Genomic DNA, 25044 nt, shown 5'->3' with positions numbered 1-25044 from the left:
GTAGGTGAAACCACAGTCAGTAGGTGAAACCACAGTCAGTAGGTGAAACCACAGTCAGTAGGTGAAACCAGTCAGTAGGTGAAACCACAGTCAGTAGGTGAAACCACAGTCAGTAGGTGAAACCACAGTCAGTAGGTGAAACCACAGTCAGTAGGTGAAACCACAGTCAGTAGGTGAAACCACAGTCAGTAGGTGAAACCACAGTCAGTAGAAAACCACAGTCAGTAGGTGAAACCACAGTCAGTAGGTGAAACCACAGTCAGTAGGTGAAACCACAGTCAGTAGGTGAAACCACAGTCAGTAGGTGAAACCACAGTCAGTAGGTGAAACCACAGTCAGTAGGTGAAACCACAGTCAGTAGGTGAAACCACAGTCAGTAGGTGAAACCACAGTCAGTAGGTGAAACCACAGTCAGTAGGTGAAACCACAGTCAGTAGGTGAAACCACAGTCAGTAGGTGAAACCACAGTCAGTAGGTGAAACCACAGTCAGTAGGTGAAACCACAGTCAGTAGGTGTCAAGGTGAAACCACAGTCAGTAGGTGAAACCACAGTCAGTAGGTGAAACCACAGTCAGTAGGTGAAACCACAGTCAGTAGGTGAAACCACAGTCAGTAGGTGAAACCACAGTCAGTAGGTGAAAACACAGTCAGTAGGTGAAACCACAGTCAGTAGGTGAAACCACAGTCAGTAGGTGAAACCACAGTCAGTAGGTGAAACCACAGTCAGTAGGTGAAACCACAGTCAGTAGGTGAAACCACAGTCAGTAGGTGAAACCAGTCAGTAAAACCACAGTCAGTAGGTGAAACCACAGTCAGTAGGTGAAACCACAGTCAGTAGGTGAAACCACAGTCAGTAGGTGAAACCACAGTCAGTAGGTGAAACCACAGTCAGTAGTCAGTAGGTGAAACCACAGTCAGTAGGTGAAACCACAGTCAGTAGGTGAAACCACAGTCAGTAGGTGAAACCACAGTCAGTAGGTGAAACCACAGTCAGTAGGTGAAAACCACAGTCAGTAGTGAAACCACAGTCAGGTGAAACCACAGTCAGTAGGTGAAACCACAGTCAGTAGAGGTGAAACCACAGTCAGTAGGTGAAACCACAGTCCCACAGTCAGTAGGTGAAACCACAGTCAGTAGGTGAAACCACAGTCAGTAGGTGAAACCACCACAGTCAGTAGAAACCACAGTCAGTAGGTGAAACCACAGTCAGTAGGTGAAACCACAGTCAGTAGGTGAAACCACAGTCAGTAGGTGAAACCACAGTGAAAACCACAGTCAGTAGGTGAAACCACAGTCAGTAGGTGAAACCACAGTCAGTAGGTGAAACCACAGTCAGTAGGTGAAACCACAGTCAGTAGGTGAAACCACAGTCAGTAGGTGAAACCACAGTCAGTAGGTGAAACCACAGTCAGTAGGTGAAACCACAGTCAGTAGGTGAAACCACAGTCAGTAGGTGAAACCACAGTCAGTAGGTGAAACCACAGTCAGTAGGTGAAACCACAGTCAGTAGGTGAAACCACAGTCAGTAGGTGAAACCACAGTCAGGTGAAGTAGGTGAAACCACAGTCAGTAGGTGAAACCACAGTCAGTAGGTGAAACCACAGTCAGTAGGTGAAACCACAGTCAGTAGGTGAAACCACAGTCAGTAGGTGAAACCACAGTCAGTAGGTGAAACCACAGTCAGTAGGTGAAACCACAGTCAGTAGGTGAAACCACAGTCAGTAGGTGAAACCAGCCACAGAAACCACAGTCAGTAGGTGAAACCACAGTCAGTAGGTGAAACCACAGTCAGTAGGTGAAACCACAGTCAGTGAAACCACAGTCAGTGAAACCACAGTCAGTAGGTGAAACCACAGTCAGTAGGTGAAACCACAGTCAGTAGGTGAAACCACAGTCAGTAGGTGAAACCACAGTCAGTAGGTGAAACCACAGTCAGTAGGTGAAACCACAGTCAGTAGGTGAAACCACAGTCAGTAGGTGAAACCACAGTCAGTGAAAACCACAGTCAGTAGGTGAAACCACAGTCAGTAGGTGAAACCACAGTCAGTAGGTGAAACCACAGTCAGTAGGTGAACCACAGTCAGTAGGTGAAACCACAGTCAGTAGGTGAAACCACAGTCAGTAGGTGAAACCACAGTCAGTAGGTGAAACCACAGTCAGTAGGTGAAACCACAGTCAGTAGGTGAAACCACAGTCCAGTAGGTGAAACCACAGTCAGTAGGTGAAACCACAGTCAGTAGGTGAAACCACAGTCAGTAGGTGAAACCACAGTCAGTAGGTGAAACCACAGTCAGTAGTGAAACCACAGTCAGTAGGTGAAACCACAGTCAGTAGGTGAAACCACAGTCCAGTCAGGTGAAAAACCACAGTCAGTAGGTGAAACCACAGTGAAAAACCACAGTCAGTAGGTGAAACCACAGTCAGTAGAAACCACAGTGAAACCACAGTCAGTAGGTGAAACCACAGTCAGTAGGTGAAACCACAGTCAGTAGGTGAAACCACAGTCAGTAGATGAAACCACAGTCAGTAGGTGAAACCACAGTCAGTAGGTGAAACCACAGTGGTGAAACCACAGTCAGTAGGTGAAACCACAGTCAGTAGGTGAAACCACAGTCAGTAGGTGAAACCACAGTCAGTAGGTGAAACCACAGTCAGTAGGTGAAACCAGTCAGTAGGTGAAACCACAGTCAGTAGGTGAAACCACAGTCAGTAGGTGAAACCACAGTCAGTAGGTGTCAAGGTGAAACCAGTCAGTAGGTGAAACCACAGTCAGTAGGTGAAACCACAGTCAGTAGGTGAAACCACAGTCAGTAGGTGAAACCACAGTCAGTAGGTGAAACCACAGTCAGTAGGTGAAACCACAGTCAGTAGGTGAAACCACAGTCAGTAGGTGAAACCACAGTCAGTAGGTGAAACCACAGTCAGTAGGTGAAACCACAGTCAGTAGGTGAAACCACAGTCAGTAGGTGAAACCACAGTCAGTAGATGAAACCACAGTCAGTAGGTGAAACCACAGTCAGTAGGTGAAACCACAGTCAGTAGGTGAAACCACAGTCAGTAGGTGAAACCACAGTCAGTAGATGAAACCACAGTCAGTAGGTGAAACCAGTCAGTAGGTGAAACCACAGTCAGTAGGTGAAACCACAGTCAGTAGGTGAAACCACAGTCAGTAGGTGAAACCACAGTCAGTAGGTGAAACCACAGTCAGTAGGTGAAACCACAGTCAGTAGGTGAAACCACAGTCAGTAGGTGAAACCACAGTCAGTAGGTGAAACCACAGTCAGTAGATGAAACCACAGTCAGTAGGTGAAACCACAGTCAGTAGGTGAAACCACAGTCAGTAGGTGAAACCACAGTCAGTAGGTGAAACCACAGTCAGTAGGTGAAACCACAGTCAGTAGGTGAAACCACAGTCAGTAGGTGAAACCACAGTCAGTAGGTGAAACCACAGTCAGTAGGTGAAACCACAGTCAGTAGGTGAAACCACAGTCAGTGAAACCACAGTCAGTAGGTGAAACCACAGTCAGTAGGTGAAACCACAGTCAGTAGGTGAAACCACAGTCAGTAGGTGAAACCACAGTCAGTCAGTAGGTGAAACCACAGTCAGTAGGTGAAACCAGTCAGTCAGTAGGTGAAACCAGTCAGTCAGAAACCACAGTCAGTAGGTGAAACCACAGTCAGTAGGTGAAACCACAGTCAGTAGGTGGAACCACAGTCAGTAGGTGAAACCACAGTCAGTAGGTGAAACCAGTCAGTAGATGAAACCACAGTCAGTAGGTGAAACCACAGTCAGTCAGGTGAAACCACAGTCAGTAGGTGAAACCACAGTCAGTAGGTGAAACCAGTCAGCAGGTGAAACCACAGTCAGTAGGTGAAACCACAGTCAGTAGGTGAAACCAGTCAGTAGGTGAAACCACAGTCAGTAGGTGAAACCACAGTCAGTAGGTGAAACCACAGTCAGTAGGTGAAACCACAGTCAGTAGGTGAAACCACAGTCAGTAGGTGAAACCACAGTCAGTAGGTGAAACCACAGTCAGTAGGTGAAACCACAGTCAGTAGGTGAAACCACAGTCAGTAGGTGAAACCACAGTCAGTAGGTGAAACCACAGTCAGTAGGTGAAACCACAGTCAGTAGGTGAAACCACAGTCAGTAGGTGAAACCACAGTCAGTAGGTGAAACCACAGTCAGTAGGTGAAACCACAGTCAGTGAGGTGAAACCACAGTCAGTCAGGTGAAACCACAGTCAGTAGGTGAAACCACAGTCAGTAGGTGAAACCACAGTCAGTAGGTGAAACCACAGTCAGTAGGTGAAACCACAGTCAGTAGGTGAAACCACAGTCCACAGTCAGTAGGTGAAACCACAGTCAGTAGGTGAAACCACAGTCAGTAGGTGAAACCACAGTCAGTAGAAAACCACAGTCAGTAGGTGAAACCACAGTCAGTAGGTGAAACCACAGTCAGTAGGTGAAACCACAGTCAGTAGGTGAAACCACAGTCAGTAGGTGAAACCACAGTCAGGAGGTGAAACCACAGTCAGTAGGTGAAACCACAGTCAGTAGGTGAAACCACAGTCAGTAGTCAGTGAAACCACAGTCAGTAGGTGAAACCACAGTCAGTAGGTGAAACCACAGTCAGTAGGTGAAACCACAGTCAGTAGGTGAAACCACAGTCAGTAGGTGAAACCACAGTCAGTAGGTGAAACCACAGTCAGTAGGTGAAACCACAGTCAGTAGGTGAAACCACAGTCAGTAGAGTGAAACCACAGTCAGTAGGTGAAACCACAGTCAGTAGGTGAAACCACAGTCAGTAGGTGAAACCACAGTCAGTAGGTGAAACCACAGTCAGTAGGTGAAACCACAGTCAGTAGGTGAAACCACAGTCAGTAGGTGAAACCACAGTCAGTAGGTGAAACCACAGTCAGTAGGTGAAAAACCACAGTCAGTAGGTGAAACCACAGTCAGTAGGTGAAACCACAGTCAGTAGGTGAAACCACAGTCAGTAGGTGAAACCACAGTCAGTAGGTGAAACCACAGTCAGTAGGTGAAACCACAGTCAGTAGGTGAAACCACAGTCAGTAGGTGAAACCACAGTCAGGTGAAACCACAGTCAGTGAAACCACAGTCAGTAGGTGAAACCACAGTCAGTAGGTGAAACCACAGTCAGGTGAAACCACAGTCAGTAGTGAAACCACAGTCAGTAGGTGAAACCACAGTCAGTAGGTGAAACCACAGTCAGTAGGTGAAACCACAGTCAGTAGGTGAAACCACAGTCAGTAGGTGAAACCACAGTCAGTAGATGAAACCACAGTCAGTGAAACCACAGTCAGTAGGTGAAACCACAGTCAGTAGGTGAAACCACAGTCAGTAGGTGAAACCACAGTCAGTAGGTGAAACCACAGTCAGTAGGTGAAACCACAGTCAGTAGGTGAAACCACAGTCAGTAGGTGAAACCACAGTCAGTAGGTGAAACCACAGTCAGTAGGTGAAACCACAGTCAGTAGGTGAAACCACAGTCAGTAGGTGAAACCACAGTCAGTAGGTGAAACCACAGTCAGTGAAACCACAGTCAGTAGGTGAAACCACAGTCAGTAGGTGAAACCACAGTCAGTAGGTGAAACCACAGTCAGAAACCACAGTCAGTAGGTGAAACCACAGTCAGTAGGTGAAACCACAGTCAGTAGGTGAAACCACAGTCAGTAGGTGAAACCACAGTCAGTAGGTGAAACCACAGTCAGTAGGTGAAACCACAGTCAGTAGGTGAAACCACAGTCAGTAGGTGAAACCACAGTAGGTGAAACCAGTCAGTAGTGAAACCACAGTCAGTAGGTGAAACCACCCACAGTCAGTAGGTGAAACCACAGTCAGTAGGTGAAACCACAGTCAGTAGGTGAAACCACAGTCAGTAGGTGAAACCACAGTCAGTAGGTGAAACCACAGTCAGTAGGTGAAACCACAGTCAGTCAGTAGTGAAACCACAGTCAGTAGGTGAAACCACAGTCAGTAGGTGAAACCACAGTCAGTAGGTGAAACCACAGTCAGTAGGTGAAACCACAGTCAGTAGGTGAAACCACAGTCAGGTGAAACCACAGTCAGTAGGTCAGAAAACCACAGTCAGTAGGTGAAACCACAGTCAGTAGGTGAAACCACAGTCAGTGAAACCACAGTCAGTAGGTGAAACCACAGTCAGTAGGTGAAACCACAGTCAGTAGGTGAAACCACAGTCAGTAGGTGAAACCACAGTCCAGTCAGGTGAAACCACAGTCAGTAGAAACCACAGTCAGTAGGTGAAACCACAGTCAGTAGGTGAAACCACAGTCAGTAGGTGAAACCACAGTCAGTAGTCAGTGGTGAAACCACAGTCAGTAGGTGAAACCACAGTCAGTAAAACCACAGTCAGTAGAAACCACAGTCAGTAGGTGAAACCACAGTCAGTAGGTGAAACCACAGTCCACAGTCAGTAGGTGAAACCACAGTCAGAAAAACCACAGTCAGTAGGTGAAACCACAGTCAGTAGGTGAAACCACAGTCAGTAGGTGAAACCACAGTCAGTAGATGAAACCACAGTGAAAACCACAGTCAGTAGGTGAAACCACAGTCAGTAGGTGAAACCACAGTCAGTAGGTGAAACCACAGTCAGTAGGTGAAACCACAGTCAGTAGGTGAAACCACAGTCAGTAGGTGAAACCACAGTCAGTCAGGTGAAACCACAGTCAGTAGGTGAAACCACAGTCAGTAGGTGAAACCACAGTCAGTAGGTGAAACCACAGTCAGTAGGTGAAACCACAGTCAGTAGGTGAAACCACAGTCAGGTGAAACCACAGTCAGTAGGTGAAACCACAGTCAGTAGGTGAAACCACAGTCAGTAGGTGAAACCACAGTCAGTAGGTGAAACAGTCAGTAGGTGAAACCACAGTCAGTAGGTGAAACCACAGTCAGTAGGTGAAACCACAGTCAGTAGGTGAAACCACAGTCAGTAGGTGAAACCACAGTCAGTAGGTGAAACCACAGTCAGTAGGTGAAAAACCACAGTCAGTAGGTGAAACCACAGTCAGTAGGTGAAACCACAGTCAGTAGGTGAAACCACAGTCAGTAGGTGAAACCACAGTCAGTAGGTGAAACCACAGTCAGTAGGTGAAACCACAGTCAGTAGGTGAAACCACAGTCAGTAGGTGAAACCACAGTCAGTAGGTGAAACCACAGTCAGTAGGTGTGAAACCACAGTCAGTAGGTGAAACCACAGTCAGTAGGTGAAACCACAGTCAGTAGGTGAAACCACAGTCAGTAGGTGAAACCACAGTCAGTAGGAAACCACAGTGAAACCACAGTCAGTAGGTGAAACCACAGTCAGTAGGTGAAAACCACAGTCAGTAGGTGAAACCACAGTCAGTAGGTGAAACCACAGTCAGTAGGTGAAACCACAGTCAGTAGGTGAAACCACAGTCAGTAGGTGAAACCACAGTCAGTAGGTGAAACCACAGTCAGTAGGTGAAACCACAGTCAGAAACCACAGTCAGTAGGTGAAACCACAGTCAGTAGGTGAAACCACAGTCAGTAGGTGAAACCACAGTCAGAGGTGAAACCACAGTCAGTAGGTGAAACCACAGTCAGTAGGTGAAACCACAGTCAGTAGGTGAAACCACAGTCAGTAGGTGAAACCACAGTCAGTAGGTGAAACCACAGTCAGTAGGTGAAACCACAGTCAGTAGGTGAAACCACAGTCAGTAGGTGAAACCACAGTCAGTAGGTGAAACCACAGTCAGTAGGTGAAACCACAGTCAGTAGGTGAAACCACAGTCAGTAGGTGAAACCACAGTCAGTAGGTGAAACCACAGTCAGTACAGTCAGTAGGTGAAACCACAGTCAGTAGGTGAAACCACAGTCAGTAGGTGAAACCAGTCAGTAGTGAAACCAGTCAGGTGAAACCACAGTCAGTAGGTGAAACCACAGTCAGTAGGTGAAACCACAGTCAGTAGGTGAAACCACAGTCAGTAGGTGAAACCACAGTCAGTAGGTGAAACCACAGTCAGTAGGTGAAACCACAGTCAGGTGAAACCACAGTCAGTAGGTGAAACCACAGTCAGTAGGTGAAACCACAGTCAGTAGGTGAAACCACAGTCAGTAGGTGAAACCACAGTCAGTAGGTGAAACCACAGTCAGTAGGTGAAACCACAGTCAGTAGGTGAAACCACAGTCAGTAGGTGAAACCACAGTCAGTAGGTGAAACCACAGTCAGTAGGTGAAACCACAGTCAGTAGGTGAAACCACAGTCAGTAGAAACCACAGTGAAACCACAGTCAGTAGGTGAAACCACAGTCAGTAGGTGAAACCACAGTCAGTAGGTGAAACCACAGTCAGTAGGTGAAACCACAGTCAGTAGGTGAAACCACAGTCAGTAGGTGAAACCACAGTCAGTAGGTGAAACCACAGTCAGTAGGTGAAACCACAGTCCAGTCAGTAGGTGAAACCACAGTCAGTAGGTGAAACCACAGTCAGTAGGTGAAACCACAGTCAGTAGGTGAAACCACAGTCAGTAGGTGAAACCACAGTCAGTAGGTGAAACCACAGTCAGTAGGTGAAACCACAGTCAGTCAGGTGAAACCACAGTCAGTAGGTGAAACCACAGTCAGTAGGTGAAACCACAGTCAGTAGGTGAAACCACAGTCAGTAGGTGAAACCAGTCAGTAGGTGAAACCACAGTCAGTAGGTGAAACCACAGTCAGTAGGTGAAACCACAGTCAGTAGGTGAAACCACAGTCAGTAGGTGAAACCACAGTCAGTAGGTGAAACCACAGTCAGTAGAAACCACAGAAACCACAGTCAGTAGGTGAAACCACAGTCAGTAGGTGAAACCACAGTCAGTAGGTGAAACCAGTCAGTAGGTGAAACCACAGTCAGTAGGTGAAACCACAGTCAGTAGGTGAAACCACAGTCAGTAGGTGAAACCACAGTCAGTAGGTGAAACCACAGTCAGTAGGTGAAACCACAGTCAGTAGGAAACCACAGTCAGAAAACCACAGTCAGTAGGTGAAACCACAGTCAGTGAAACCAGTCAGTAGTGAAACCACAGTCAGTAGGTGAAACCACAGTCAGTAGAAACCACAGTGAAACCACAGTCAGTAGGTGAAACCACAGTCAGTAGGTGAAACCACAGTCAGTAGGTGAAACCACAGTCAGTAGGTGAAACCACAGTCAGTAGGTGAAACCACAGTCAGTAGGTGAAACCACAGTCAGTGAAACCACAGTCAGTGAAAACCACAGTCAGTAGGTGAAACCACAGTCAGTAGGTGAAACCACAGTCAGTAGGTGAAACCACAGTCAGTAGGTGAAACCACAGTCAGTAGGTGAAACCAGTCAGTAGGTGAAACCACAGTCAGTAGGTGAAACCAGTCAGTAGGTGAAACCACAGTCAGTAGGTGAAACCACAGTCAGTAGGTGAAACCACAGTCAGTAGGTGAAACCACAGTCAGTAGGTGAAACCACAGTCAGTAGGTGAAACCACAGTCAGTAGGTGAAACCACAGTCAGTGAAACCACAGTCAGTAGGTGAAACCACAGTCAGAAAACCACAGTCAGTAGGTGAAACCACAGTCAGTAGGTGAAACCACAGTCAGTAGGTGAAACCACAGTCAGTAGGTTTGAAACCACAGTCAGTAGATGAAACCACAGTCCAGTCAGGGTGAAACCACAGTCAGTCCAGTCAGGTGAAACCACAGTCAGTAGGTGAAACCACAGTCAGTAGGTGAAACCACAGTCAGTAGGTGAAACCACAGTCAGTAGGTGAAACCACAGTCAGTAGGTGAAACCACAGTCAGAAAACCACAGTCAGTAGGTGAAACCACAGTCAGTGAAACCACAGTCAGTAGGTGAAACCAGTCAGTCAGGTGAAACCACAGTCAGTAGGTGAAACCACAGTCAGTAGATGAAACCACAGTCAGTAGGTGAAACCACAGTCAGTAGGTGAAACCACAGTCAGTAGGTGAAACCACAGTCAGTAGGTGAAACCACAGTCAGTAGGTGAAACCACAGTCAGTAGGTGAAACCACAGTAGTCAGTCAGGTGAAACCACAGTCAGTAGGTGAAACCACAGTCAGTAGGTGAAACCACAGTCAGTAGGTGAAACCACAGTCAGTAGGTGAAACCACAGTCAGTAGGTGAAACCACAGTCAGTAGGTGAAACCACAGTCAGTAGGTGAAACCACAGTCAGTAGGTGAAACCACAGTCAGTAGGTGAAACCACAGTCAGTAGGTGAAACCACAGTCAGTAGGTGAAACCACAGTCAGTCCAGTCAGTAGGTGAAACCACAGTCAGTAGGTGAAACCACAGTCAGTAGGTGAAACCACAGTCAGTAGAAAACCACAGTCAGTAGGTGAAACCACAGTCAGTAGGTGAAACCACAGTCAGTAGGTGAAACCAGTCAGTGGTGAAACCACAGTCAGTAGGTGAAACCACAGTCAGAGGTGAAACCACAGTCAGTAGGTGAAACCACAGTCAGTCAGGTGAAACCACAGTCAGTAGGTGAAACCACAGTCAGTAGGTGAAACCACAGTCAGTAGGTGAAACCACAGTCAGTAGGTGAAACCACAGTCAGTAGGTGAAACCACAGTCAGTAGGAAACCACAGTCAGTAAAACCACAGTCAGTAGGTGAAACCACAGTCAGTAGGTGAAACCACAGTCAGTAGGTGAAACCACAGTCAGTAGGTGAAACCACAGTCAGTAGGTGAAACCACAGTCAGTAGGTGAAACCACAGTCAGTAGGTGAAACCACAGTCAGTGAAACCACAGTGAAACCACAGTCAGTAGGTGAAACCACAGTCAGTAGGTGAAACCACAGTCAGTAGGTGAAACCACAGTCAGTAGGTGAAACCACAGTCAGTAGGTGAAACCAGTCAGTAGGTGAAACCACAGTCAGTAGGTGAAACCACAGTCAGTAGGTGAAACCACAGTCCAGTCAGGGTGAAACCACAGTCAGTAGGTGAAACCACAGTCAGTAGGTGAAACCAGTCAGTAGTGAAACCAGTCAGTAGGTGAAACCACAGTCAGTAGGTGAAACCACAGTCAGTAGGTGAAACCACAGTCAGTAGGTGAAACCACAGTCAGTAGGTGAAACAGTCAGTAGGTGAAACCACAGTCAGTAGGTGAAACCACAGTCAGAAAACCACAGTCAGTAGGTGAAACCACAGTCAGTAGGTGAAACCACAGTCAGTCCACAGTCAGTAGGTGAAACCACAGTCAGTAGGTGAAACCAGTCAGTAGGTGAAACCACAGTCCAGTCAGGTGAAACCACAGTCAGTAGGTGAAACCACAGTCCACAGTCAGTAGGTGAAACCACAGTCCACAGTCAGTAGGTGAAACCACAGTCAGTAGGTGAAACCACAGTCAGTAGGTGAAACCACAGTCAGTAGGTGAAACCACAGTCAGTAGGTGAAACCACAGTCAGTAGGTGAAACCACAGTCCAGTCAGTAGGTGAAACCACAGTCAGTAGGTGAAACCACAGTCAGTAGGTGAAACCACAGTCAGAGGTGAAACCACAGTCAGTAGGTGAAACCACAGTCAGTAGGTGAAACCACAGTCAGTAGGTGAAACCACAGTCAGTAGGTGAAACCACAGTCAGTAGGTGAAACCACAGTCAGTAGGTGAAACCACAGTCAGTAGGTGAAACCACAGTCAGTAGGTGAAACCACAGTCAGTAGGTGAAACCACAGTCAGTAGGTGAAACCACAGTCAGTAGGTGAAACCACAGTCAGTAGGTGAAACCACAGTCAGTAGGTGAAACCACAGTCAGTAGGTGAAACCACAGTCAGTAGGTGAAACCACAGTCAGTAGGTGAAACCACAGTCAGTAGGTGAAACCACAGTCAGTAGGTGAAACCAGTCAGTAGGTGAAACCACAGTCAGTAGGTGAAACCACAGTCAGTAGGTGAAACCACAGTCAGTAGGTGAAACCACAGTCAGTAGGTGAAACCACAGTCAGTAGGTGAAACCACAGTCAGTAGGTGAAACCACAGTCAGTAGGTGAAACCAGTAGTGAAACCAGTCAGTAGGTGAAACCACAGTCAGTAGGTGAAACCACAGTCAGTAGGTGAAACCACAGTCAGTAGGTGAAACCACAGTCAGTAGGTGAAACCACAGTCAGTAGAAAACCACAGAAAAACCACAGTCAGTAGGTGAAACCACAGTCAGAGGTGAAACCACAGTCAGTAGGTGAAACCACAGTCAGTAGGTGAAACCACAGTCAGTAGGTGAAACCACAGTCAGTAGGTGAAACCACAGTCAGTAGGTGAAACCACAGTCAGTAGGTGAAACCACAGTCAGTAGGTGAAACCACAGTCAGTAGGTGAAACCACAGTCAGTAGGTGAAACCACAGTCAGTAGGTGAAACCACAGTCAGTAGGTGAAACCACAGTCAGAAGGTGAAACCACCAGTAGGTGAAACCAGTCAGTAGGTGAAACCACAGTCAGTAGGTGAAACCACAGTCAGTAGGTGAAACCACAGTCAGTAGGTGAAACCACAGTCAGTAGGTGAAACCACAGTCAGTAGGTGAAACCACAGTCAGTAGGTGAAACCACAGTCAGTAGGTGAAACCACAGTCAGTAGGTGAAACCAAACCACAGTCAGTAGGTGAAACCACAGTCAGTAGGTGAAACCACAGTCAGTAGGTGAAACCACAGTCAGTAGGTGAAACCACAGTCAGTAGGTGAAACCACAGTCAGTAGGTGAAACCACAGTCAGTAGGTGAAACCACAGTCAGTAGGTGAAACCACAGTCAGTAGGTGAAACCACAGTCAGTAGGTGAAACCACAGTCAGTAGGTGAAACCACAGTCAGAGGTGAAACCACAGTCAGTCAGTAGGTGAAACCACAGTCAGTAGAAACCACAGTCAGTAGTGAAACCACAGTCAGTAGGTGAAACCACAGTCAGTAGGTGAAACCACAGTCAGTAGGTGAAACCACAGTCAGTAGGTGAAACCACAGTCAGTAGGTGAAACCACAGTCAGTAGGTGAAACCACAGTCAGTAGGTGAAACCACAGTCAGTAGGTGAAACCACAGTCAGTAGGTGAAACCACAGTCAGTAGGTGAAACCACAGTCAGTAGGTGAAACCACAGTCAGTAGGTGAAACCACAGTCAGTAGGTGAAACCACAGTCAGTGAAACCACAGTCAGTAGGTGAAACCACAGTCAGTAGGTGAAACCACAGTCAGTAGGTGAAACCACAGTCAGTAGGTGAAACCACAGTCAGTAGGTGAAACCAGTCAGTAGGTGAAACCACAGTCAGTAGGTGAAACCACAGTCAGTAGGTGAAACCACAGTCAGTAGGTGAAACCACAGTCAGTAGGTGAAACCACAGTCAGTAGGTGAAACCACAGTCAGTAGGTGAAACCAGTCAGTAGGTGAAACCACAGTCAGTAGGTGAAACCACAGTCAGTAGGTGAAACCACAGTCAGTAGGTGAAACCACAGTCAGTAGGTGAAACCACAGTCAGTAGGTGAAACCACAGTCAGTAGGTGAAACCACAGTCAGTAGGTGAAACCACAGTCAGTAGGTGAAACCACAGTCAGTCAGTAGGTGAAACCACAGTCAGTAGGTGAAACCAGTCAGTAGGTGAAACCACAGTCAGTAGGTGAAACCACAGTCAGTAGAAAACCACAGTCAGTAGGTGAAACCACAGTCAGTAGGTGAAACCACAGTCAGTAGGTGAAACCACAGTCAGTAGGTGAAACCACAGTCAGTGAAACCACAGTCAGTAGGTGAAACCACAGTGAAACCAGTCAGGTGAAACCACAGTCAGTAGGTGAAACCACAGTCAGTAGGTGAAACCACAGTCAGTAGGTGAAACCACAGTCAGTAGGTGAAACCACAGTCAGTAGGTGAAACCACAGTCAGTAGGTGAAACCACAGTCAGTAGGTGAAACCACAGTCAGTAGGTGAAACCACAGTCAGTAGGTGAAACCACAGTCAGGTGAAACCAGTCAGTGAAACCACAGTCAGTAGGTGAAACCACAGTCAGTAGGTGAAACCACAGTCAGTAAAAACCACAGTCAGTAGGTGAAACCACAGTCAGTAGGTGAAACCAGTCAGTAGGTGAAACCACAGTCAGTAGGTGAAACCAGTCAGTAGATGAAACCAGTCAGTAGGTGAAACCACAGTCAGTAGGTGAAACCAGTCAGTAGGTGAAACCACAGTCAGTAGGTGAAACCAGTCAATAGGTGAAACCAGTCAGTAGGTGAAGTATTAAAGTGTCTTACTGTTCCAAGGAGCCAGATGAGGAACGGCTGGAGCCTGTGAGTCCGTTGGATCCGTTAACAACAGACCTCTCCCTCTTCATCTCCTCCATCATGTTGCCTCCCCTGGGGATGAGCTGGGGGTGTGTGGACCCCTCTGTGAGGGACCCCGATCCCACCTTGTCTGAGCCCTTCAGTCCCCCAGCGCAGGCCTCCTCTCCTGAGTCGCCCCCCTCACTACCCATACTCCCCTGGGCTAGGGGGAAGGGCCGGCCCACGCCACTGATCTTCTTGTTTCTCATTCTGTATCTTGGAGTGGGGGGGTGAGCGAAAAAGAGAGAGAGTGAGAGCAAGAGAGAGAGGGAGAGAGAAAGAGGGAGAGAGAAAGAGGGAGAGAGAGTGAGAGGGAGTGAGAGAGAGAGAAAGAGGGAGAGAGAAAGAGGGAGAGAGAAAGAGGGAGAGAGAAAGAGAGAGTGAGAGGGAGTGAGAGAAAGAGAAAGAGGGAGAGAGAAAGAGGGAGAGAGAAAGAGGGAGAGAGAAAGAGGGAGAGAGAGGGAGTGAGAGAGAGAGAAAGAGGGAGAGAGAAAGAGGCAGAGAGAAAGAGGGAGAGAGAGGGAGTGAGAGAGAGAGAAAGAGGGAGAGAGAAAGAGGGAGAGAGAAAGAGAGAGAGAGTGAGAGGGAGTGAGAGAAAGAGAAAGAGGGAGAGAGAAAGAGGGAGAGAGAAAGAGGGAGAGAGAAAGAGGGAGAGAGGGGGAGTGAGAGAGAGAGAAAGAGGGAGAGAGAAAGAGGCAGAGAGAAAGAGGGAGAGAGAAAGAGGGAGAGAGAAAGAGAGAGTGAGAGGGAGTGAGAGAGAGAGAAAGAGGGAGAGAGAAAGAGGCAGAGAGAAAGAGAGAGGGGGGGAGAGAAAAAAAAAAGAGTGTCGTTCGTTTAAACGCTTGTTCACAGGGAAAGCCTTGACAGGAACAGAGAGGTCTATGTCTCATCGTATGCAAATGAGCGTGGCGGTGTTCTCCCGCTCACTTCTCTAGCTCGTCCTGTGTGTGTGCGAAGGTGCAGTTGGATCCTCGGGGACAGCCACCCTGCTGCCGGAGGTCTCGACACATACTGGTCTTGTACTTGCTGTTGGGTTGCGGCTGCATGGGGAAGGGACAGACACAAAAAACAGACAGCACGTCACTCACAACAGTAAACCAGAGAGTTAGTCAAATGCACCGTGGTATTGTTCAACGGGTGTATTTTGTTGCCGTATTCCACAGGTGTTATTAGATGAAAGGGAGGAGCGAGTGCGCGCTTGTCAGCTCCCGTACCTGTGGTGTCTCGTGGCTCTTCTTACTGAAGTTCTGTGTGAACTCCACCAGGCCGCCGACCATCACCTTCACCGCCAGCACCACGCCCTCCAGCTCGTCCCACGACGGAGACGCCGCGTCTACACACAACACCCAGGTCAGACATCAACCCCCTCGCCTAGTTGTTTACCGAAACAATACTGGGTGGCCATAGTGTCTGCGGCGTCTAAACAAACACACGAAACACACGGGCAGCAGGCGTACAGCACACACCTGTCGCACAGCCCCGTGTCCAGGCACATCAACAAGTCCAGGGAGTCGCAGCACGGCGCATTAATCATGTATTGCCATATTACCTCTTGTGTCCAGTACTGTAATTTGTGATGGTCTAAACCTGAAGTCAGCTGCCTGGGGGAACCTGCTGGGTTCCCTAGGGGCCCTGACATCAAAGTTGTGGCTTGATCGCACTGTATCTACCTGGGTTGTGGTCGATGTTGGCCAGTAGTTCCAGGTGTGGTCTGAGGCTGTTCAGGTTGGCAGGGTCTCCTGTTCTCTGTAGAACTATCGTCAGCTCCTGGACACTCTTTGCAAAGGACTCTGGGGACTGGAGCTGGGGGAGTGACCGCCAACCCAAAAGAGAGAGAGACAAAGGGATGCACAGGGATGTATACAGCACACACACGGCCATTTAGAGTAGCTTGCAGTGAGAAAGAAAGTGCAGTATGTCATAGCAATGCGGCATATGGCGGTGAAATGTTGGGATGACAGAGACGGTTGCCTTGTCAACCGCTGACTGAATGAGGTATTAGTTAGCACGTGAGCAGGAGGCTGTCCAGTGCCTCTCATCAACTATTGATCTGGAATCTCGTAAGTGGCGAACGGAGGGCTGTGTAGTACTGTAGCGGTGATTGCCCGATTAGTACGATGAGCGAAGTGACACAGTGATGGGGCCACAGGGAGCATACCTTGTCAATGATAGACTGCATGTGTGACTTGTGGATGAGGTCTCCGTAGAGCAGGGAGGACCACTGCTCAGGTGAGATACGGAGCCCCGCCTCCATGGCGATGTGCACGATCTGGGCGTCGTGCTCGCGGCGCAGGGCCTCGTAGGTACGGAACTCCTCCTTTAGCTGCATCAGCGACGAGTCCTCGTCACGCTTGGTCACCTGGGAGGGGGAGGGATGGGAAGGGGGAGGGATGGGGATGGAGGAGAGGAGAGGAGAGGGGGAGTTCATACAGTTAAGAGACTGTGATATTGCTCAGAGAAAAACATCCAGCCAGCCTAGATGTCATTGCGTCCCTCTCATTTGACTGGCAGACATTTGCGTGGTGTCCTCAGACTTGAAACTCAAAACTCAGATCAGGTGTGAGAAACAGAGTTCCCCCCACTCAGAATCTGCCCTATGAGTAATCATCATAAGACACCAGAAATCAAAAAGTGTGCGAGGATGTTAACAAATGTGTGTGTATCTCTATCTTAGGACCTTTGCCGCTAAAACAGACCTGTGTCTGTCTATTTGACTGTCTGTGTCTGTCTGACTGTCTGGGTCTGCATATCTGTGTCTGCATATCTGTCTGACTATCTGTCTGCCTGTCTGTCTGTATGACTGTCTGTCTGTCTGTCTGTCTGTCTGTCTGTCTGTCTGTCTGTCTGTCTGTCTGTCTGTCTGTCTGTCTGTCTGTCTGTCTGTCTATCTGACTGTCTGTGTCTGTCTGCCTGCCTGTCTGTCTGACTGTCTGTCTGTCCTTGTCTGTCTGACTGTTTGTGTCTGTCTGACTGTCTGTGTCTGTATGTCTGTCTGTCTGACTCTCTGTGTCTGTCTGTGTCTGCCTGTTCATCTGCCTGTCTGTATCTGTCTGACTGTCTGTCTGTCTGCCTGACTATCTGTCTCCCTGCCTGTGTCTGCCTGTGTCTTTCTGACTGTCTGTGTCTGTCTGTCTGACTTTCTATCTCTGTCTGTCTGACTGACTGTATCTGTCTGTGCCTGTCTGACTGTCTGTGTCTGTATGACTGTCTGTGACTGTCTGTGTCTGTATGACTGTCTGTGTCTGCCTGTCTGTCTGCCTGTCTGTGTCTGTCTGTGTGATTGTCTGTGTCTTTCTGTATGACTGTCTGTGTCTGTCTGTATGACTGTCTGTGTCTGTCTGTGTGATTGTCTGTGTCTTTCTGTATGACTGTCTATGTCTGTCTGTCGCACACACGCACTTACGCACACACACACACACACACACACACACACACACACACACACACACACACACACACACACACACACACACACACACTCACACACACACACACACTTCCTCGTCACCAGCAGACTGTTTCGTTCCATCCCTTGGAGTTTTCAGACATCTATTGAGTATGTAGAGGACCATTTTGAGTTGTATGTGTTTCCATTCCCAGCTAATTGGCTATATTGGCTATGGATATCTACACCAAAGATCAGATTTTTAAATCTCCCGGAGAGATTCAGCAACACCATCTGTGCACATGGTAAGTGACACTCAGAAGTGCACTGCTGGGCATCATAAGTGCAGAAGATGGCAGACAGAGTCGCTCTTCCTTAAGAGTGGTTCAAATGTGATTGGTGGTACAGCATAGTGTGTATTGATATCTACAGCAGTGTTGTAAGTAAGATAAATGGATCATTTTAGAGCACTTTGGTGAAACCGCTGAATCAGTGTCCGTTTTATTACCCCTATATTGTGTGTGCGTGAGTGTTTATCTGTGTGTGTGTGTGTGTGTGTGTGTGTGTGTGTGTGTGTGTGTGTGTGTGTGTGTGTGCGGGTGTCTATGTGGGTGCGCATGCGTGTGCGTGAGAGCAAACATTGCCCACAATGTACAACATAATATACAATACAACACAAAATATGTCTTACCTTAAAGCAGGAGGCTCTGTAGAGCAGCTGGACCACGTGTCCGACAGAGGTCTTGGAGGCCTGAGGGAACCTAGCCTCCAGTTTCTGGACCACAAACAGCACCAGTACCTTCCTGGACAAAGCTGAGCCGTCCTCTAGGGCCAGCAACACCAGCTTTAGAGCGTCCTCCTGCATCGCTGGAGGACGGTACAGACAGCTTTCATTATACACACACACACACATGACGTAGTACTGTAGTGGTCGAAACGCAAGAGATCTGCTCGTACACACTAGTACATAACGCCTGATACATCGCGATGATGTCACTACAGTAAAACGGGATGGGGAGATTAGGATCCTGAAGGGCACGGGAGTTCTCCTGGTGTCCTACTAGCAATTCCATTGGTGTCTTCAGACTTGAAACTCAAAAACTCAGATCAGGTGTGAGAAACAGAGCCCCGCCCCCCACACACACACTCAGAATCTGCCCTATGAGTAATCATCATAAGACGCCAGTCTCTATGAGGTTCAACAGCCCGTAACAAACAGTACGGCTATCACTTATTCACAAAACACATCAGTTCATCATGTGATTGACAGGTGTATTATCCTATCATCATCAGTTGGTATGATGGACAGGTGTGTTATCCAGTCACCACCCACCAGGCCCCAGGAACTGGCATCCCCGTGCCCTGACGGCGGCCCACAGGTTGGCAGAGAGCTGCTGTGGGTTCTGGTGCTGCAGGATGAGCTCTGTGACGGTACGTTCCCCTAGCGACCGGCCCGCCCGCACCGCACGTACCCGCCCCTCCTCTTCCACCAGCTGGCAGTTGACCAGTGTCACCAGCTTCCTCTGCATGGGTCGACTGAGCGCGCTCGGACTGAGTGTCACCACACCTGCATGGTGGAGAGAGGGGAGGTCAAAGGTCAGAAGACAGGTCCTGCACACACTGAAATACCAGCCTGGTCCTTGATCTGTTTGTGTTGCCTTGCCAATCAACCAATCAGCCGATGTCACAAAGTGCTTTACAGAAACCCAAACAGATCTGGGACCAGGCTAATTAAATACTACCACAGAGACAGCTCACTGCCACACTCAGTTATTGTTTACCAGAGCGACAGGTTAATTATAGTCTAAAACGAGTCTGTATGGGGATGGAGAAACGGCACGTTGCTATATTTCTGTAGCAAATGTCTCATAGCAGGCCAGAGTGATGAAAACAGTGTCTTAAAACACTTTATTACAGACGACCTCAGTCACCTCTCTATTTCTGTGATCATCACAAAAACAGTTGACAGAGCCGCTGAGCAGTTTAACTGCACCTCTCAGCTCGCAAACAGAGAGCTTTCCAGGTGAATTACACCCAATAAACAGACCACTTCGGCATGACAATTGGCTTTTAAAAGCACTCAAGGGTTCCTGCCCGTCTCACACATCGCTTTATGGGTCCTAGGAGAGGGATTTCCCATCCTCCGTCCTGCAATAACTGCTACAGATAATCTAGTCTACAATACGCTGTATATCTGTGAATGAGACGTAATCAAGTCTATGCTGAATATGAATTGACCTGCAGGGGAGCCAAGGGACAAAGTGGCGGAAGATTAAGTGATATTATTAGTTAAACTTTTTATTTTTTTAAAAACATTTTGCCAATTAACTTTTTTCTAGTCTAATCTAATCTTGTCATCTAATTCAATGATTCCTATGAAACGACTGGAACTGAAACTACTTTCGACACGGCTCATTACATTTCCTTTTGATATAATGTGCGGCATCTGGCTTTGTGCTGGTGTGGGGGGCCCAGGTTCCGCATCGCCTTACAGAGTGGATAGGTTTCCGGGTTGAAGCCTGAGTGTCGTTGCTTTTGACATGCTCTGACGCAAACGTTCCCACCACATTAAACTCAGACCCTGAGAATAACAGGAAATGCTGTGTTCCTCCACACACACGCACGCACACACACACACACACACACACGCACACGCACACGCACGCACGCACACACACACACACACACACACACACACACACACACACACACACACACACACACACACACACACACACAGCTCTATGCTCTGGTACCTTTTCCTCCACTGATGGGTTTGAGATAGAGAGCCAGCTCCTCCACACACACCCGGCACACCTCATAGTGCTCTAACTCCACAGCACTGCTCAGAGTCACAGGCTGGGACTCCAGGACCTGGGAACATACCACAAACGCAACAACAAGTCATCATCATTATCACCATTGTCATCAACCTTGTCATTGTTATCATCATGATCATTGTCATCATTGTTGTTATCGTCACTACCATCATTGTCGTCATCATCATCATCATCATCAGAAGAAGAACAGCAGCAACAACAACAAGTGCTGCACCCACCTGAGCTCCCACTAGCTGTAGCAGGGCACAGTTGACAGGCAGGAGGTCAATGTCAGTGCTGATGGCTGTCTGGTCGAAGGGGCAGGCCTTGCGGTGCAGCTTGTGCAGACAGGTCTTACACACAGTGTGCGAGCAGCCCAGACTGATGGGCTTGTGGCCATTGCTGTCAAACTCATTGTAGCAGATGGGGCAGGAGAGGAACTCTGTCCATTGGGCTGCCTGCACTGGCATCCTGCTGCCTGTCCTGCCTGCTGTCACCTCTGGAGGGTGGTGTCTCACTCAGGGGGATCGCATGCCACCACGCCCCGACAGCTCAATGACAACTGGTAGAGAAGAAGAAAGAAAGTAGGTCAGAGTGCAGGTCAGCAGCAGACCGGTCATCGCCAGAGAGACCGTGCGCTCCTTGTATTCTCCATTGAGCCAGATTTTTAGTCCTGCACTAGGCTTTTAAATCTGGGGAACTGGTCATGTTTTCGTTTTTTGTTGTTGTTGTCTTTTATCGCCTTCCAAAAACCACAGGTGCAAACTGCTCGGGTGAAATGCGTGATAAACCTGGCACCCAGTGGCTTAAGACACCTTAGCCGTTTCACAATCAGAATCTTGGAAGAGAAAGGAGAGTGGTGGGCGGCAATCTCTCCACGCTTTCTTTCTCCCCCCTCTATTTCCCTCCCTTCTATCCCCCCTACCTGTGAACAAACACCCCTCTCCTCCACTACCATTAGTAAGGGAGGTGGTTTACTTGAACCACGCTCGCACGATAAGTTACCTTGTCCCGAGACCTGAATACTGCGTTAACTCCCTGGTCTAATGCATAGGTTTTTAGCTCAGTGGGCTAACACAGTCTTAGGGAAAACAGGCGAACTGAGATTTGAACCCCAGTTGGTAAAACACCCTTAACCCAACCCTTTTCTTTTTGTTGGCCCAGCCCCACCCTCTCTCTGATACCGTCCTTGTCAGTCCATCATGCCTCCTCCTAGGTTAGTGTGGAGAGGCCTTCTTTGGCTGGCTACTGACCCTGGAGGTGACCTGCCCTGGCATTGTCCTATCAGTCTGATTTATACACCGACTGAGTACAAGGTCAGATTTACACACCCTCTCCCTCTCTCTCTCTCTCCCTGCACTCCGTCACATAGCACAGGATTATAAATACTTTTGAGTGAAATTCAAGACAGCAACAGGATGGTCACAGAGGGAAGACACCGAGACAGAGAGAACACTGCCAGTTGGTTCAGCATAATCACTACAGGTGATGATTTGCATTTGTATTCGGATCCCCATTAGCCGTTGAAGAAGCAGCAGCTATTCTTCCTGGGGTCAACACAGCGAACAACAAATAACACCACGAACAAAGAACAAACCGCAAGAAGAAGGAAGAGAGAAGAAAGAAAAAGGAAGAAATGAATCATTCTGATTCTAAGTGTGTGTGTGTGTGTGTGTGTGTGTGTGTGTGTGTGTGTGTGTGTGTGTGTGTGTGTGTGTGTGTGTGTGTGTGTGTGTGTGTGTGTGTGTGTGTGTGTGTGTGTGTGTGTGTGTGTGTGTGTGTGTGTGTGTGTGTGTGTGTGTGTGTGTGTGTGTGTGTGTGTGTGTCTCTTCACAGTCTACTTTGTTCCTTGAGGTGTTGTTTCATATTTTTGGGGGGGTCAACTGATTTTATTGCTTGCCTGAGTTACCTGAGGTGGAAGAGAATTCCCATGAATAAAGTCAGTGGTCTTTACCGTACTGTGCATCACCAAGCCTCTGTTCTCGACTTGGGGACAATACAGAGACCCCTGATTGTGTGTCTTGTGGGGTTTGTATGGATCGTTGTTGTTGTTGTTTAGATGTAAGTACTTTCAGCACGTCAATGCTTCTTTCAAAGACCAGCAATGATGCAGTCAATCTCTCCTGGTGATCTGGCCAATAAGCAAGTCTGCAAGCCTTTAGACCAGGGGTCTTCAAATCTTACCCTGGCTTTCTGTTCTACCTGATCATTCATTCCACCCACCTGATTTCCCAGGTCTAAATCAGTCCCAGATTAGAGGGAAATAATTCAACTGTACCATATCCAAGCAGCAACAGCACAGGGAGCCACGACTTAGCTTCCCTGCATGCAACAGCTGCATAGACAGACAGACAGACAGACAGACAGACAGGCAGCTGCTAGTTGGAACCAACTGCACCACCATACCCACCCCTCACCCCATTCATGGCATGAAGAAGTTGCATCAGGCTGGCTTAGAGCTGGCTCTACCAGGGGTAACCTGTATAGTCTTCTTGCTGTCTTGCAAAAATACTACACAGGTTATGCAACAGAAGAACGCACTGCTGTTCACAATCAATCATTGTGCAGAGACAGAGGGAGTCGCCATGCATATTGACCCTGAAGGACAGGTTCTGCGAGGAAACTTTTCAATTCAAAAATTAAACGTTGCATAAATGACACGCTTGCCTACAATTCTATCTGGGCTACTAAAATATCAAGCTCTTCAAGCATCTAAATGGGATAAACACTTGGGACAGTTTTGCATTGATATACTCTGCAGAACAAAACGCAAGTAACTTATTCAAGTAAATAAAACCACTTGTTTTAAGTGTGCAAGTTATGATTGCGCATTCAACTACTTTTTCCGCAAAATTACGTACCATCCAAGCGTCCAAGGGAGCGATGTGTCCACATTGCCTCTGCCGCGTGGACAGCTCCGTGCTGATCTTGCGTGTCATGTATCCGCGAGTGCGCTGATCCTGAATATTAACGCCACGAGCTTCACGCAACAGTTGAGCTCGGCCACTGGCTCACTGACCAAAGTGAAAATGCATGTGACAACAAAACGTGTAAAGGCTACAGGGGGAAGTTTTTCGCGCTTAAGTTAGACGCGGTGAAGACACTGGGCGGGAAACCATAAATATCATTTGAACCACAGTGAGTGAGTCAGTGTCACGTTGAAACCACCTGTTCCTGACTGTAAACTATAGAGGACATCCTGTTTTTCGTGGTGCCCCGATCATGTTAACCGTCTCCTTGTGATATACAGTCTCAAATAATCGGTAATCCCCCCCCCACACACACACAGTCTTCTACAAAAAGATACAATGTAACATTTGGCCCCTCACATTCGGCTCTACACATTTGGCCCCTCACATTTGGCTCTACACATTTGGCCCCTCACATTTGGCTCTACACATTTGGCCCCTCACATTTAGCTCTACACATTTGGCCCCTCACATTTAGCTCTACACATTTGGCCCCTCACATTTAGCTCTACACATTTGGCCCCTCACATTTAGCTCTACACATTTGGCCCCTCACATTTAGCTCTACACATTTGCCCCCTCACATTTGGCTCTACACATTTGGCCCCTCACATTTGGCTCTACACATTTGGCCCCTCACATTTGGCTCTACACATTTGGCCCCTCACATTTGGCTCTCCTCACACATAAGCTCCAGTCAGTCCTTGCATGCCGCCTGTAGAGTTCTATGTTGGCTCTTGAAATGTACCCAACATGCCTCAAGAGAACAGCATGTCTTCTATAATCTAAAAGACTGCCTGTTATTCTAAACGGACATCATGCTGATGGACAGGCCCTTATGTTAGCCAGCCGGTTGGTCCCCACCCCTACTCCTCTACCGCCCTCCAAGAACCTGAACCCTTGGAATGCTAGGAGAAGCGAAGACTGAAGGTTGATCCTGACGGACTGGTGCTTAACATTACAGCATCACGACCCCAGAGTTAGAACAACGTGTTCTAGACCTTCTCAACCTTTTTCCGGTTACTGTACCACCAACTGAATTCTGCTCTGCCCGGAGTACCCCTGAAGTAACCCCTCATGCATTTGACCAATAAGCCTATGTTCTGAGTCTTCTGGAGTACCCCCTGTGGACAGGCCAGGTACCCCCTGTGGACAGGCCAGGTACCCAAAGGTGTCCAGGTACACCTGGTTTGGAACAACTGTTCTAGACAGTGGTGGAAAAAGTACCCAACTGTCATACTTGAGTAAAAGTAAAGAGATACCTTAATAGAAAATGACTCAAGTAAAAATAAGTCACCCAGTAAAATACTGCTTGAGTAAGTCTAAAAGTATTTGGTTAAAAAAAGTATAAATCATTTCAAATTTCAAATAATTTACAAACAAAGCATATGTGTTTAGTGAGTCCACCAGATCAGAGGCAGTAGGGATGACCAGGGATGTTCTCTGTTTAGTGAGTCCGCCAGATCAGAGGCAGTGGGGATGACCAGGGATGTTCTCTGTTTAGTGAGTCCTCCAGATCAGAGGCATTAGGGATGACCAGGGATGTTCTCTGTTTAG

General features: G+C 48.0%; 1 protein-coding gene across 4 annotated transcripts in view; it reads right to left on the bottom strand.

The window, feature by feature from the left end:
- The window catches only part of rc3h2 (ring finger and CCCH-type domains 2), a 44499-nt gene that overhangs the window by 15243 nt on the left and 4212 nt on the right, over nucleotides 1-25044 (bottom strand). For 2 of the 4 annotated variants that reach the window (XR_006079438.1, XM_042302072.1), the window contains exons 2-10: nucleotides 20758-21080; nucleotides 20456-20573; nucleotides 19033-19266; nucleotides 18391-18566; nucleotides 16473-16673; nucleotides 15985-16117; nucleotides 15529-15647; nucleotides 15242-15354; nucleotides 14246-14530 (exon numbers count right to left, since the gene is read on the bottom strand). Coding sequence is in view for 3 of the 4 variants with exons in the window: in XM_042302072.1 (XP_042158006.1) it covers nucleotides 14246-14530; nucleotides 15242-15354; nucleotides 15529-15647; nucleotides 15985-16117; nucleotides 16473-16673; nucleotides 18391-18566; nucleotides 19033-19266; nucleotides 20456-20573; nucleotides 20758-20988 (1610 nt within the window). In the remaining variant the exon portion in view is untranslated. Of the gene's footprint in view, nucleotides 1-14245; nucleotides 14531-15241; nucleotides 15355-15528; nucleotides 15648-15984; nucleotides 16118-16472; nucleotides 16674-18390; nucleotides 18567-19032; nucleotides 19267-20455; nucleotides 20574-20757; nucleotides 21081-23379; nucleotides 23704-25044 lie in introns of those variants that run through there. The other 2 variants (XM_042302073.1, XM_042302074.1) reach the window with 2 other exon arrangements.

The sequence above is a fragment of the Oncorhynchus tshawytscha genome, linkage group LG20 (genome assembly GCF_018296145.1).
Source record: "Oncorhynchus tshawytscha isolate Ot180627B linkage group LG20, Otsh_v2.0, whole genome shotgun sequence".
NCBI lineage: Eukaryota > Metazoa > Chordata > Actinopteri > Salmoniformes > Salmonidae > Oncorhynchus > Oncorhynchus tshawytscha.
Note: the sequence above shows the minus strand (reverse complement) of the source record. Positions and strands in the feature narration are given on the sequence as shown.